We start from the raw sequence: 13,360 nt of genomic DNA, 5'->3' as shown, positions 1-13,360 counted from the left end.
GATCTGGACCCTTCAATAAGGCCCTTCATTGCACAGTAGAATATAGAATGCAGGCCACAGTCTAGTATGAAAAGAAATGTCAATCCATTGTATATGAGAAAGGGAAATTACACTTAAAACTTAAGATTGGTATCTGGAAGACATACCCCCTCTCTACAACCACCATTCAAGTTCACCACACCACAGCAAATTAAAAAGCTGGATAACTGAAGGGAATTTAAAGTTGTCATTCTGCCTTTAATGTTAAAGTAAATTAAATCTGCAAGAAAATCTCTGTCCTTGATATCATGAATTGATTTGCATATTATACAAACTTACTCTGACAACACCATAACATTGTCTTGTCAATTCTCTACTAGGAAAATACCTGCAACAGTGGTGGGCAACACCTTTGTTTATGAGGGCCAAATTCACACTGTAATGTGTGGCAGCAGCAGTAGAAATCTAATCTCACCCTACCCCTATTGCTTATTAACACTAAAGCAACAAATGTTTTAATACCATTCCAAAAATTGTGTTGGAAACAAAGAATGCATTGTGCATGTATCAACATTACTAGACGTTTAAGAAAGTTTCCAGAGGTCTATGTTCTTCTTAAAGAAAGCAGGTGGCATATGAAACCTGTTTTAATGTTATTGTTGGGTGGCTTTTTTTTTTTTTTTTTGGAGGAAAAACAGCTTTTGCCCTCACTGCTGCAAGGTTTTTCTATAATGGGGAAAGATAGAGATCCAGGGAAGAGAACGCCGAGATGCTCCTCTATGTAATCCATAGATTACTAACTTCTCCTCTTAAGGGCTAACTCAGATACTCCAAACTCCTTCCCAACATACGCAATAACTCTGAGGAGAAATGATATAGTGGTTCTAATGTCAAAGTCACAGGCTTGCACAAATGCAGCAGCTCTTCATATATAGCAGCACATAAAACATCTACATGAAGCTGTTGGGTGAAATCAAGAGTTTTGGAGTCCAATGCCATTTGTACGCACATGACGTCCAACTCTATTACTCCTTTCCACCAGATGCCAAAGAGGCTGTCGAAGTTGTGAACTGGTGCCTGGCCGCTGTGATAATCTGGATGAGAGTGAGCAAACTGAATTTGAATCCAGACAAGACAGAGGTCCTTCCTGGTCAGTCGCAAGGCCGAGCAGGGTATAGAGTTACAGCTTGTTCTGGATGGAGTTACACTTCCCTTGAAGGCACAGGTTCACAGCTTGGGAGTCCTCCTGGACTCATCGCTGACCCTGGAATCTCAGGTTGCAGCAGTGGCTAGGGGGCTTTTGCACAATTAAAATTTGTGCACCAGTTGCGCTCATACCTTGGAAAGTCAGACTTGGCCATGGTGGTCCATGCTCTCATCACATATAGGTTAGATTATTGCAACACATTCTATGTGGGGTTGCCTTTGAAGACTGCTCGGAAGCTTCAAATAGTCCAGCAAGAGGCAGCCAAGTTACTAACTGGAGCAGCATAGAGGGAGCATACAACTCCCATGTTACATCAGCTTCACTGGCTCCCAGTTTGCTACTGAGCACAGTTCAAAATGCTGGTTTGGCCTATAAAGACCTAGACAGCCCCAGCCCAATTTACCTGTCCGAACACATCTCCCTCTACGAACCATCAAGGAGATTATGATCTTTCGGGCAGGCCCTGCTCTCCGTCCTGCCACTTTCTCAGGTACGACTGAGAGGGACGAGAGAGAGGGCCTTCTCAGTTATTGCCCCTTGGCTATGGAACTCCCTTCCTAATAAGATCTGGTCAGCCTCCTCCCGCTTGTCCTTTAGAAGCATGATATAAACGTGGCTGTGGGACCGAGCCTTTGGGACTGTGTAACAAGGCAGCCTTTGGGACTGTGTAATGATGCCCACACATCCCATTGAAAGACTGGTAGGTTAAAATTGTTCTTTGTTGTACATATCATTTTTGTACTACAAATAAGACATATGCAGTGTCATGTGTTCATTTGTTTTTCAAACTATTGTCTGGCCTCCATACAGGCTGAGGGACCATGAACTGGCCTTTGGCTTAAAATGTTTGGATACCCCTGCCCTAAGGTGACCCTTTTATTGGATTTTCTTGACAGAATTAATTCACAGGGGGTTTGCCTTTGCCTTCCTGTGAGGCCAAGAGAGTGTGACTTGGCTAAGGTCACACAGTGAGTTTTCATAACCGAGTGAGGATTTGAACCCTGCTCTTCCAAGTATCCTGTTACAATGTTCAATCCACTACACTATGCTGGCCTATTAGATTCACACTTGAATCTAACCAGCACGATCAAGGCTACCTCCAGGCCAACTGCATCTACAGGGTGTCCGGAAATTATCTATAGAAATTCAATTCATTCATGTCTTCTATTCATTTACTCAGGATATCTACAACACTTAGATTTAATTGAATTATCCATCAGCCAAAAAAGGAAGAGAGAGAGGAAGAGAAGAAAGCAGTAAGGAAGGAAAGACGTTCTTACTCCCAAATTAGAAAAGATATAACAGCCAACACAAGTATGTTCAGAAATGTAACTCATTACTTGCATTTCATTTATTTTCAGCTATATCTCTAACTTAAGCAATTGCAGTTTATGTACTGGGTGCTTCCAAAAGAACAACTAGAAAGGTGACCTATTTCATTATCTATGTCTTTCCTGCAATTTATTTGAACTCTTTGCTTCAAGAAAAATCCCCAGTCAATTCTGGACTAAATAGTTTATAAATCATGCGCGATTTCTTCCTTAAGCCCAACCATAATGAGGCTTCGTCCAATATTATTATTACACTGTAAGATATTGGAAATAGTATGCATTATCTTCAAGACAATGCTGAAGATAAAAGGAATCAGGTAAGAGAAGAAAATGGAAATTATGGAAAGTCATGAGGGACTGAATATCTATTTTACCATTCTGTAATGCAGGAGTTGGCTAATGACTGACAGAAGAGAAAATAAAGTTGACTCTGGGGATTGGACTTTTGTACAATTACTTGCCAGTATGGGAAGGGTCTTTAGGAATGTTTTACTCCTTTGGGGACTTAACAGGATCTCAGAACCTTTTGAAAATTGCCCATTATATATTTAAAATATAAAAGGGCGACACATGACCTTTTTTTGATTAAAAACGTTAATGCTGGATTGATGCTCTCAGAGGAGTCACTTTAAGGATGCAAGATTTAACAGACTTTAACAATACGACGGGCACAAAGACATTTGAAATCTAATTAATCTCTTGACATTTGACTAAAAGTCAAAGCAATGGACTACAAGACGAACAAAGCACCTCACCCGTGAAGGTTGACTACTATTATCTTTTTTTTCATGAGCTGTAAATGAATTATTACATGTCTTGTACCAAATTTTATTGCAGCCCTAATCCTCTTTTTAATAACTGCCTGTGTGTTAAGTGCCTATTGTTTTCCGTTAACAGAGTTTTGGATACAACAACTGCTGCATTATCTCATTTTGTGATTTCTTTGTGTATTTACAGCTGTGGAGAAGGCACTCCTACCGAGCTTGACAAAGTCTGACAGCTTGACAAAGTAGAGTGTGCAAAGAGCTAGTTTGTGCAAGTTCTTTTCAAAACAGAGCAGTTAAGCCACTTTAGATGGTAACCTAGAATTTCAGTTTTGTTAGGCCCCTTCTACACTGCCATATAAAATCCAGATTATCTGCTTTGAACTGGACTATATGGCAGTGTAGACTCAGGCCCCTTCTACGCTGCCATATAACCCAGATTATCAAAGCAGCTAATCCACATTATCTATTTTGAACTGGATGAGTCTACATTGTCATACAATCCAATTCAAAGCAGATAATTTGGATTTGATATGGCAGTGTAGAAAGGCCATAAAATCCAGATTACCAAAGCAGATAATCCACATTATATGCTTTAAAATGGATTATATGAGTCTACACTACTATATAATCCAGTTCAAAGCAGATAATCTGAATTTTGTTTGGTGGTTTTTAAAGGGACTTCAGTTTCCACGACTCAACCAGTACAGAAACTCTAAAAATAAGGAGGAGATAAGGAGCAAAACATGTAATGGGGGATACCTGGCTACTCTAAATGAATGCAAGTCTCCAGGGCCAGATGTACTACAGCCAAGAGTATTGAAGGAACTAGCAGAAGTAATTTCAGAACCAATGGCAATAATATTTGAGAATTCTTGGATTTAAGGAGGGCAAATGTTGGATGTGCCTTACAACAGTTGGTGTTTATTGAGTGATCGGAATGCAGTTACATTCTCCAAAAAGGTTAGGACTTTGGACAGAAAGATTAAGGGCCCTTTCAGACAGGCCCTTTATCCCAGCATCTGATCCCAGGTTTTCTGCTTTAAACTGAATTATATGAGTCTGAACTGCCAGATAATATAAAACCTGGGATCAGATCCTGGGATGTAGGGCTATCTGGAAGAGCCCTAAGACAACCCAAGATAAATGACCAAAGGTGCATTTCAATTTAATGGATAATCTGAACACAATAGATTAATGGTTTTATAAGTGGAATGACAAAGGACTATACATATTTTTCGAAAAGACCCAGAGCTTTATTCAAACATGGATATGATTTGGGTTTGAAATTTTTGGTTACTAGGGCAGAAAAGTTTGATTCAATATCAAAGATTTTTCAGATTGCAATCCTGTGTTAAAAGAATAAGAGGAAGTTTCAGACAGAGTTTAAATGAGTCAATTTTGCAAAATGAGAGGGTTGTCGAGAAATATAACCAAAAAAATATATGTTTGAGTACACCTATGATAGGGATAACTATATTAGAATGGTCAGGGATGCCAGTAAAGTATTCATGAGCGAATGCTTCATTCAATGTTGTAGTAACCTACAACATTTGTGCCCCCTCCTGATGGAGGGGGCACAAATTAAGGGTAAGGGGAAGAGGGAGGGGGAAAAAGTATCAAAGAGAAACATCAGGAATGGACCATGGTCAATATCCAAAGAGTGCTCATCATTATGTTTCCAAAACAGAATAAGATTGAATGATGGGACATGTCTAGAATTTGCATGTTGCATATATGTTACGATCATATTGTATTTGGAGAGTGAATGAGTGACTTGATTATAAGGATTGATCAGATTCTAATTATTATTATTTTGTTTTGTAAATTGAGAGAAGTCTGAATTGATTTAGTTAGAATTTGTAGTAGTTATAGAGTATAGGAATAATTTAGTGATAAAGGTATGTTTACTTAATGTGTTTATGTTAAATTGAATAAATGCAATAAAACATATTTTTTTTAAAAAGGAGATGATTCAGCTGATTTTGGACGAGGTATAAATACACAAGAAGTGTTTAAAAATATCCTTCAAAGGCTGTAACTAATGGACAGATTAAAGCTCCACCGAGGCAATTATCAATGTTAATGATAATTTGAAAAAGTTAATGATAATTTGAAAACATTTGAAAAAGTTGAAATATGTAAAACAAAAGGATTTTGAATTTTTGGACAAATCTGGGAGTTTGTTAGCATATAAATTATGATAAAGACATTGGACTTTTGTACAATTTGTACAACTGTTTTTGACATCTGCTTCTCTGGTCATGGAATTAAACAAAAAACCTCCTTTTTTATAGCAGAATTCCTGTGAGGTGAGTTAAGTGGTAGTCCTTTGTGATATTATAAATTTTCCTCAGGAGAAGGCAATGATTTACAGTATCATAGGCTGCTGACAGGTCTACGAAGACAGCTCCTAAAATCTGGTGCCTTTTAAAAACCATCTTCTAAGTGTGGAGTCAGGTTCAACACTTGTGATGTGCAGCTTTTTGCCTTTGCAAGTCACTTCTGGTCACTTCTGGAGTGAGAGAACGAGCCATCTATAAAGACGTTGCTCAAGGGACGCTCAGATGTGTTGTGATCACGCAGGGACAGCAACCACTGAGTTTCACAAGCAAAAGGTTGACAGATTGATTCAGGACAATCGTCTGTCACTCAGAGAGGAATTTCAAGCATAATTGGCATTTCACAAGAATGTGTGGGTCACATTATTGCTTTGCTTGGCTATCGGAAGATCTGTGCACGATGGGTTGCGGAAGCAGAGTGTCGACTTATTCCATGACGGCTTCAGAAAACTTGTTCATTGTTGGCAGAAATGTATCCAATTGTCTGGCGATTATGTGGAAAAGTTAATAGTGGTAGTTAAAGAGCACATTCTAAGGATTATTTCTGCATTTGATTTATTAAAATATTCCCATCCAAACCCAAGTAACGAAGGTGGAGGCATTACTTTTCATTCAACCCTCGTAAAAAGCAATCACAGAAAATATAGTTGGAAGTCATTATTTTTTTCTAGTTGTGGTTTTTGTTATCTAGTTTAGATCTATGTATAGATAATGTTTTAAGATTTGTGCGTATCTTTTGTAGTTTGCACATGTAATATGTTCAATTCAAATTTTATTTCATGTAGATTTTATTCAATATAAATATACAGTTGCACACTGCTTCCCGCCTTTAGAAATAACAGACATGCATTCAGAGAACCATGTGATCTTTGGCTATTATTCATCACATGACCCTTTGCTGGTTTCATTACATAATAATCCAAAATTGGTCATGTTACTAAAATTTATCTGATCATCATAAAATGGGATTGCCATAGCATATAAAATTATTACACTATATGTTATAATCCTCTATCACATTTAAGAGAATAAATTCAGAAGAATTAGAAACTCCACAGATCAATATGACTGCAGGCATTGTGCCATTGGCACTAAGCAAGAGTTTCAGCCCACAGCAGTTTCTTTCGCCTACCTAGCAAATATTTAGCAGCATTGGCATGACGTGTACTTCCCTAAGGCACAACAAACTCTATGAGTGTCCATCAGCTGGTGGAATGATACACCTGCAACTGACACACTTTTCGACTAAGCCTTTACATGTAAGAAGACCTGAGGGCTGGTGAGATAATTGAGGATGATAGAAAAGGAGACAGACAGAAAATCGAGGAAGATAAGACGGAATATATTTTTTAAAACATCAATTGAAAGAGAACATTCATCTTTAATCAGGTTTGGATAACAACTGAAGACTATTTTGGCAGGTTGGTCCAGGAGACAAAAAGGAGCCAAGACAATAATATGAACCATCCCTAGGAATCGACATTTATAAGGTGACAAGGTTCCTGCTAATATGCTTTGGTTTGCATTAAAAAAAATTCAAAACACAACTGCAGAACAATCCATGGATCACAAACATCACTACAAAAAATGTTTAAAAGGTATCTCAAATTAATCTGTTCTTATTGTAGTCAAATGAAGCATCACACCTTGGTCTGCTTATGATTCTGTACAGGTTTCAGTTTGAAGTTGATCAATGGCAATGGACCTACAATTTTCCTGAACTATCTTGTTTTCTTGCTTTGATCACATATTAACTGCAACTGTATATTTTAACCCATTTGATCACTTGCTCACTCACCAGTAAAGGGTCAGGAAGTAATTTAAATAGTTGAGACTAGCAATTAGGGACAATGTTGTTAATGTTTTAACTATGTTGGTTCTAATGTATTTATGTAAATCTAATGAAAAGTGACAGAAAGCAGACTCTTACACATCATCACCTAGCACTGAAAAGATCATCATGTAAACACCAGGGGTTCTGAGAAGGACATCCCATAGATGTGGGTCACTTCTAAAAAATATGCTCTCTCTTGTTGTAATCTATAATCTCGCATGGGCCTCAAATGATGACTTTATCTGGCAACAATCTTTTGCACATGATCTCTTTTATCATTCTGGGCATCAGTCTGGTGGACAGAAAAGTCTACTGCAATCCTAGTGATCATAATAATTCTAGCATGCCTATACCGTCTGAGCATTGAAAATGTGAAATGAACCTATCTTCAATCGATTTATCAACATTTAATTTCTGGGGAGAACACAAGCTTCATAGATTAAAAAATCTGTTTAGCCACCCACTAATGTCCTTACTAGTTGTTTTGATCTAAGTAGGTAGATCAAAGTAGGTAGATCTACCCATTTCAGGACATCTCAGTTTTCTGGACTGAAGAGCCACAGAGATCACTGTCTTCTTGGATGACATTAAACCGATTCTTTGTTCCATCCTACAAATTTATATTCTCATGGAGAAGATTAGTGATGGTTAGATATTTGAAACTTTGAAATCCCAATTTGAATGGGTAGAAATTGGTAGTTTTGCTACATGAGAGAATCGTATTCAATGCACAAAATTCTAATACTAGCATAACTAGCAGATATGCCAACATCATTAAAAGAAACTGCTGTGCTACTATGATCAGATCTGAAATATACAAGGAATATAAGACTGTGCCCAGGGAAACCCCATAGGCGATACTGAAGAACAGGCTTCCTCAAACTGCGGCTCTCCAGTTGTTTGGCCCTCCACCTCCCAGAATTTCTAACCTTTGAACAGGCTGACTAGGGCTTCTGGAAGTTGGAGATCAAAACAGTTGGAGGGTGGCAGTTCAAGGATGCCTTCTGAAGAACAACAGGCTACACTGCCAGAGCAATCAATTCCTCAACCTCTACTGCAGTGGTTCTCAACATCTGTGAGTCCTCAGATGTTTTGGCCTTCAACTCTCAGAAATCCTAACAGCTGGTAAACTGGCTGGGATTTCTGGGAGTTGTGGGCCAAAACACCTGGGGACCCCCATAAGTTGAGAACCACTGCTCTACTGCAGCACTATTTCCAATTTTAATTTTACATTTGGCCTTCCCACAGTTTTAATTGTATGTTGTCTTATTGATAATGTTATATGTTTATTGTCTATGTTCTTATTTTAATTGCTTGTATTGTTGTAATTATTGCTTGTATTGTTGTGTTTGGGCTCGGCCTCATGTAACCGAGTCCCTTGGGGAGATGGTAGCGGGGTACAAATAAAGTGTTGTTATTATTATTATTATTATTATTATTATTATTGCTTTTTCTATGTTTTGGACAACTCCTCCCATAATCCTGACCAGTGGCCACACTATTACAATTTATGGGAGTTGTAATTCAAGACATCTGGAGGATTGTTCTGTTAAAAATCCCAGATCATGTTTCACTTCAGCCATATCTAATGATACAACTGATCTACATTCAATGAAGCAGATTTAAGACTATGACAGATTATGTTATCAACTTTTTTTCTCAGTCTCAAAGGCTCTTCAAGATCCCTTTGCATAATGAGCACCCCTTGTGCCACATCAACTACTGAAGCTATTGCACATAATTATAACTTTTAAAGGTTGATTAAGAGAAAGAATAGATACGATCTGACCAGGGCAACCAAGGGCTTACATCATATGCATCTCTCCTATTTGTGTAACAGATCTATGAATTATTAGACTTTTGGAAAGATGATTTATCCAACAGCCATAAGATTATTTAGCCAACTTTGGAAACCCTAGTCTTAATATGAGCAAATGTTACTGAGAAATGTTTTCATCAATAACTTATTGCCCTGTTTAGAATCAAGTGTGATTGCAAATTGATCCAAGAACTATAACAATATAATACAGCTCAGCCACACAAATTTCTGGCAATTCATTCCAATTAGTATGAGGACATGAAATAGCTTCCTTCCTGCTGCTCTGGTGGTTTCAAGCATGAAAATGTACTTTTTAATATGCTTGATTAAAATAAGGATATAATTGACCCTCAAGTTTTGCAGAGGTTAGATATGCAGAATCACTGCAAAAGTAGGAAAAACCACAAATATAGGCTTGCTATTTGTTTTAACCAAAGAGAACATTTCCTAAACATTTCTAAATCTACCAGTTATTCTATTCACAGAACCACACAGGCGGGTCTACGAATGCCTAGAGAGAACATATTTTTGGCTTCATATAGAGGAGCAGCAGAGGCAGTAGCAAATAATAAAATCTATGAACACTTAACCTGCAATGTCGAGGAACAATCCTACTGTGTGATAAATTGGTTAAACTGAGAACTGAATTCATATCTATACTCAGTCAAAATACTTTTCAGGGTAATCATGAACCATTCTGTTCTCACAATGGTTTTCCAGACCAAACTAATGATTTGCAGGTAAAAAAGAAAAGTTTTCTTGCTCCTTTAGAAAATACTTGATCCCAAGGAGCGGATTTTTCCTATCAGATTGTGTTTTGAAACTCAGTGAGAATATCAATTTCCACACAATGGAACCTGCTCAGAAAATGCCGTCACACTAATTCAAAAATGATTGCTCAGCCTGCAAATTAATCATAACTGGAATGCCTTTTCAGAACCCCAAGAAAATCAAACACCCTCTAGAGTTAATAATGACAAGATGTTATATGAAATGGAGGCTAAAGGTATGGAACTGGCATGATTCTTATGATATAAAATAGCTGAGTGAACCAAATTGATGAACAAGTCAAAATACAAGGTTGGGCATAAAAATCGCCCACATTCTGAAGGTGTATAAAAACTGAATGAAGTGATCTAGAAAAAAAGTTATATATTTCTGAAAAGTACATAAAAACAGTTTTGTTTTAATGGATTTTAAAAATCATACCAGACAAATCATTTTGGAGGGATGCAGTTTTAAATCTCCATGCAGAATACACCTCAACCCTACTTGGTATCCTCAGTACCATTGCATGATTATCCGTTTTGGCGATGGCTGAGTGGATGATGCTATTACTGCTTCCGCATTTTCTGGCACGCCAGTGGTCCTAGGTCTACCAGGGATTTTCTTTACACTGTGGACCCGGTTGCATGGAGATTATGCGTTATTACCACAGAACGATTGTTCTCGTAATACAATTGAACACCAAAGCCCCAATGTTCACTGCTCCAACTCAGGATGGATACTGAAAATGGCAATCTAACCTACCAAATTAGACCTGCCCAACCTCTCTTTCTCCATGACAGTCCACACATTGCCCCTTGAATTATGGGAGACCTTTACGTCCCACCTAATGATCACTTGGAATGTAGCTGTTGGAAGGAAGTGGTGGATAGTGAATTAGTAGGTTTCCTTTCCAAATTTGATGTAATAGCCATTCAGAAAACCTGGTTAATGAGGGAGCAGGGCCCAGGAAAACTCCAAGGCTTCCCAAGCTGGAATGTACCTGCCCCAAAACTAAAAAATAAAGGGTGAGTTTCTGGTGGACTTTGCATTCTTATTAAGTAAGAACTGTAATGGTTGGGTGAGAAACTATACATTGAGAACAATTTTTCTCACCTATTAGTTGTGAAATTCAGATATAAGGATTTTGAAGTCATATTAGTAAACACTTATATCTTCCCAAACACATCCTCCTGTTATAATAGTAATCACTGGATTTGGTTAGAAGTAGTAATGGATGGATTAATTAATTAATTTACGGCATTTATGCCGCCCTTCTCACCCCGAAGGGGACTCAGAGCAGCTTACAAGATATATTTTCATACAATATATTAAATTATTTATTTATCGTGTCATCCGCAACCAGAACATTGTATTACATTTCTAACAGAACAATAAAACAAACAGATAAAAAAACACAAATCTATATTATTAGCATAGTACAATATCAGTATGATGTTACTATATTGCACTATACCATTATATTGTAATATTATTATTAATATTACATGTAATGTAAATATATAATTATAATTATAATATTGTATTATTATTACTAGTAATGTATTGTATTACTTTATAGTATTATAAACATCATATTAACATCATCTTCCCAATCTATAATAATATTATGTCCCACTCTGTTCATGTAGTTGAATCTGAAAACAAGTATTTTCACACAAGATTTAGAAATCTATCGCCTTGCGCCATTCAATTGATTCTACAGGGATGTCAGACAACAATATCCTCCACTTATACATCCTTTTTCACCATTACTTTAATTTGTTTTCTTACACATCTTTAGAACATCAATTAAGAAGCAAAAGATGGAATGCCTGGATAGTAGTTTATCAGAGTTAGCTTGAGGAGACTGCCATCTTGAAAACCTTAGAAGCTATGATTATAATGCACTAATCACCCATAAATGCACTATTGTATACCACATTTTTGTTAGATTGCTATCCCCCTCCTTCCTCTCCTCCATAAGGCTCTTCCTGTTCAGAAGATCCAGTTAGGGGTACACTGCTTAAGAATCAGTACCTAAGCACTTTTCTGTATCCAAAAGCTGTGATATCCATTGCACCCACTTTCCTCACTCCCAGATGTAGAGAATGGAAAAACTGGTAGACCTCTTAACTCAGAGATTCCTCAAATAGCAACACACACACACACACATACACATGCTTGGCCTTTTCTGATCTGCATAATGAAAATATAGTGTTTTGGTTTTTTTTTCAGTTTTACTGGCTATGGATTCCCCAAGGTTTTCCAGCGGCCTTGGCCATATGATTATTACGAAACACTAAGCCTTCTTTTAATTTTTGGAATGTTGGGCAATTGTTATGCACAACTACTAGTTCCACATCACAGTTGAGGTGAAAAATTAAAGCTGACATGGTAAGAAAGGTAAGTGGAACTAATGAGGCCCCAACAACCGCAATATAACTATTCCTCCTTCTGAGGAATTTCATTTTCCTGCAGAAGCCTGCTATCAAACAATGGTATGCAATACATGCATAGTGAAAAATAGACATGTGAAATACATACCTTGTTCGTAAAGTAATGCCATGTTTGTATTTTTATTGGAAACTAGGTTACTTAAGAGAGCAGTCGCACTCTGAATAGTATTTCCTAGCAGCATATCCTGATGATCCTGTAACGAGTAAAAAAAACAAACAACTGTGTAAGGTTATTTCCCAGCAAGTATACATGCAATACATAATTAGGATCATATTGATTTGATTAGTCCTCTGGATTGGGACTACTGAAAGATCTGAGCATAACACATATTGATTTTAATCATTCTGAAAGATTTTATTTTGCCCCATTATAATAATATAGAGCATTTAAAGCAGTAATTTTATAAACAATACTGATCTAGACATTATTGTAGAGTTACTATTAGCAAGAACTATCTGACTCAAATGCATGGACTTAGTTAGATATTACATTCTTAATCAGTTCCCACTAATTGTATAAAAACATCCTATCAGGACTATAGAAATGAACTCCACATGCAGCAGCCTTTGAAACAAGAGACTTCAGTTTTAAGTGCAGCAACTAGTTTACTGACTAGGACATGATGTACAGAATATATCTAGCAGTTTTTAAATAACTCTATCATTTCTAGACTCATTTCTAAGCACAATTTAAGATACTGACTATAACACTTGATTCCATAAACAGTTTGGGACTTATGCAAAGTTCCTATCTGCCTGAACTTTAAGATCAAGTTGACCTATTTGTGTAGTTAGTGACCAGAAATGGATCGTTTTCAGATGTGACTCTCGGGTCTTGAGATGCACTTCCATGTTCTAGT

The 13,360-nt window shown here is 37.2% G+C and overlaps 1 protein-coding gene across 1 annotated transcript in view; it reads right to left on the bottom strand.

Moving 5' to 3' along the window:
- Positions 1-13,360, bottom strand: part of ULK4 (unc-51 like kinase 4) — a 200,916-nt gene that overhangs the window by 95,179 nt on the left and 92,377 nt on the right. The window contains exon 32 of the mRNA XM_060781768.2: positions 12,589-12,694. Coding sequence (XP_060637751.2) covers positions 12,589-12,694 — 106 coding nt within the window. The remainder of the gene's footprint in view (positions 1-12,588; positions 12,695-13,360) is intronic.

This window comes from Anolis sagrei, chromosome 6 (genome assembly GCF_037176765.1).
Source record: "Anolis sagrei isolate rAnoSag1 chromosome 6, rAnoSag1.mat, whole genome shotgun sequence".
Taxonomy (NCBI): Eukaryota; Metazoa; Chordata; class Lepidosauria; order Squamata; family Dactyloidae; genus Anolis; species Anolis sagrei.
Note: the sequence above shows the minus strand (reverse complement) of the source record. Positions and strands in the feature narration are given on the sequence as shown.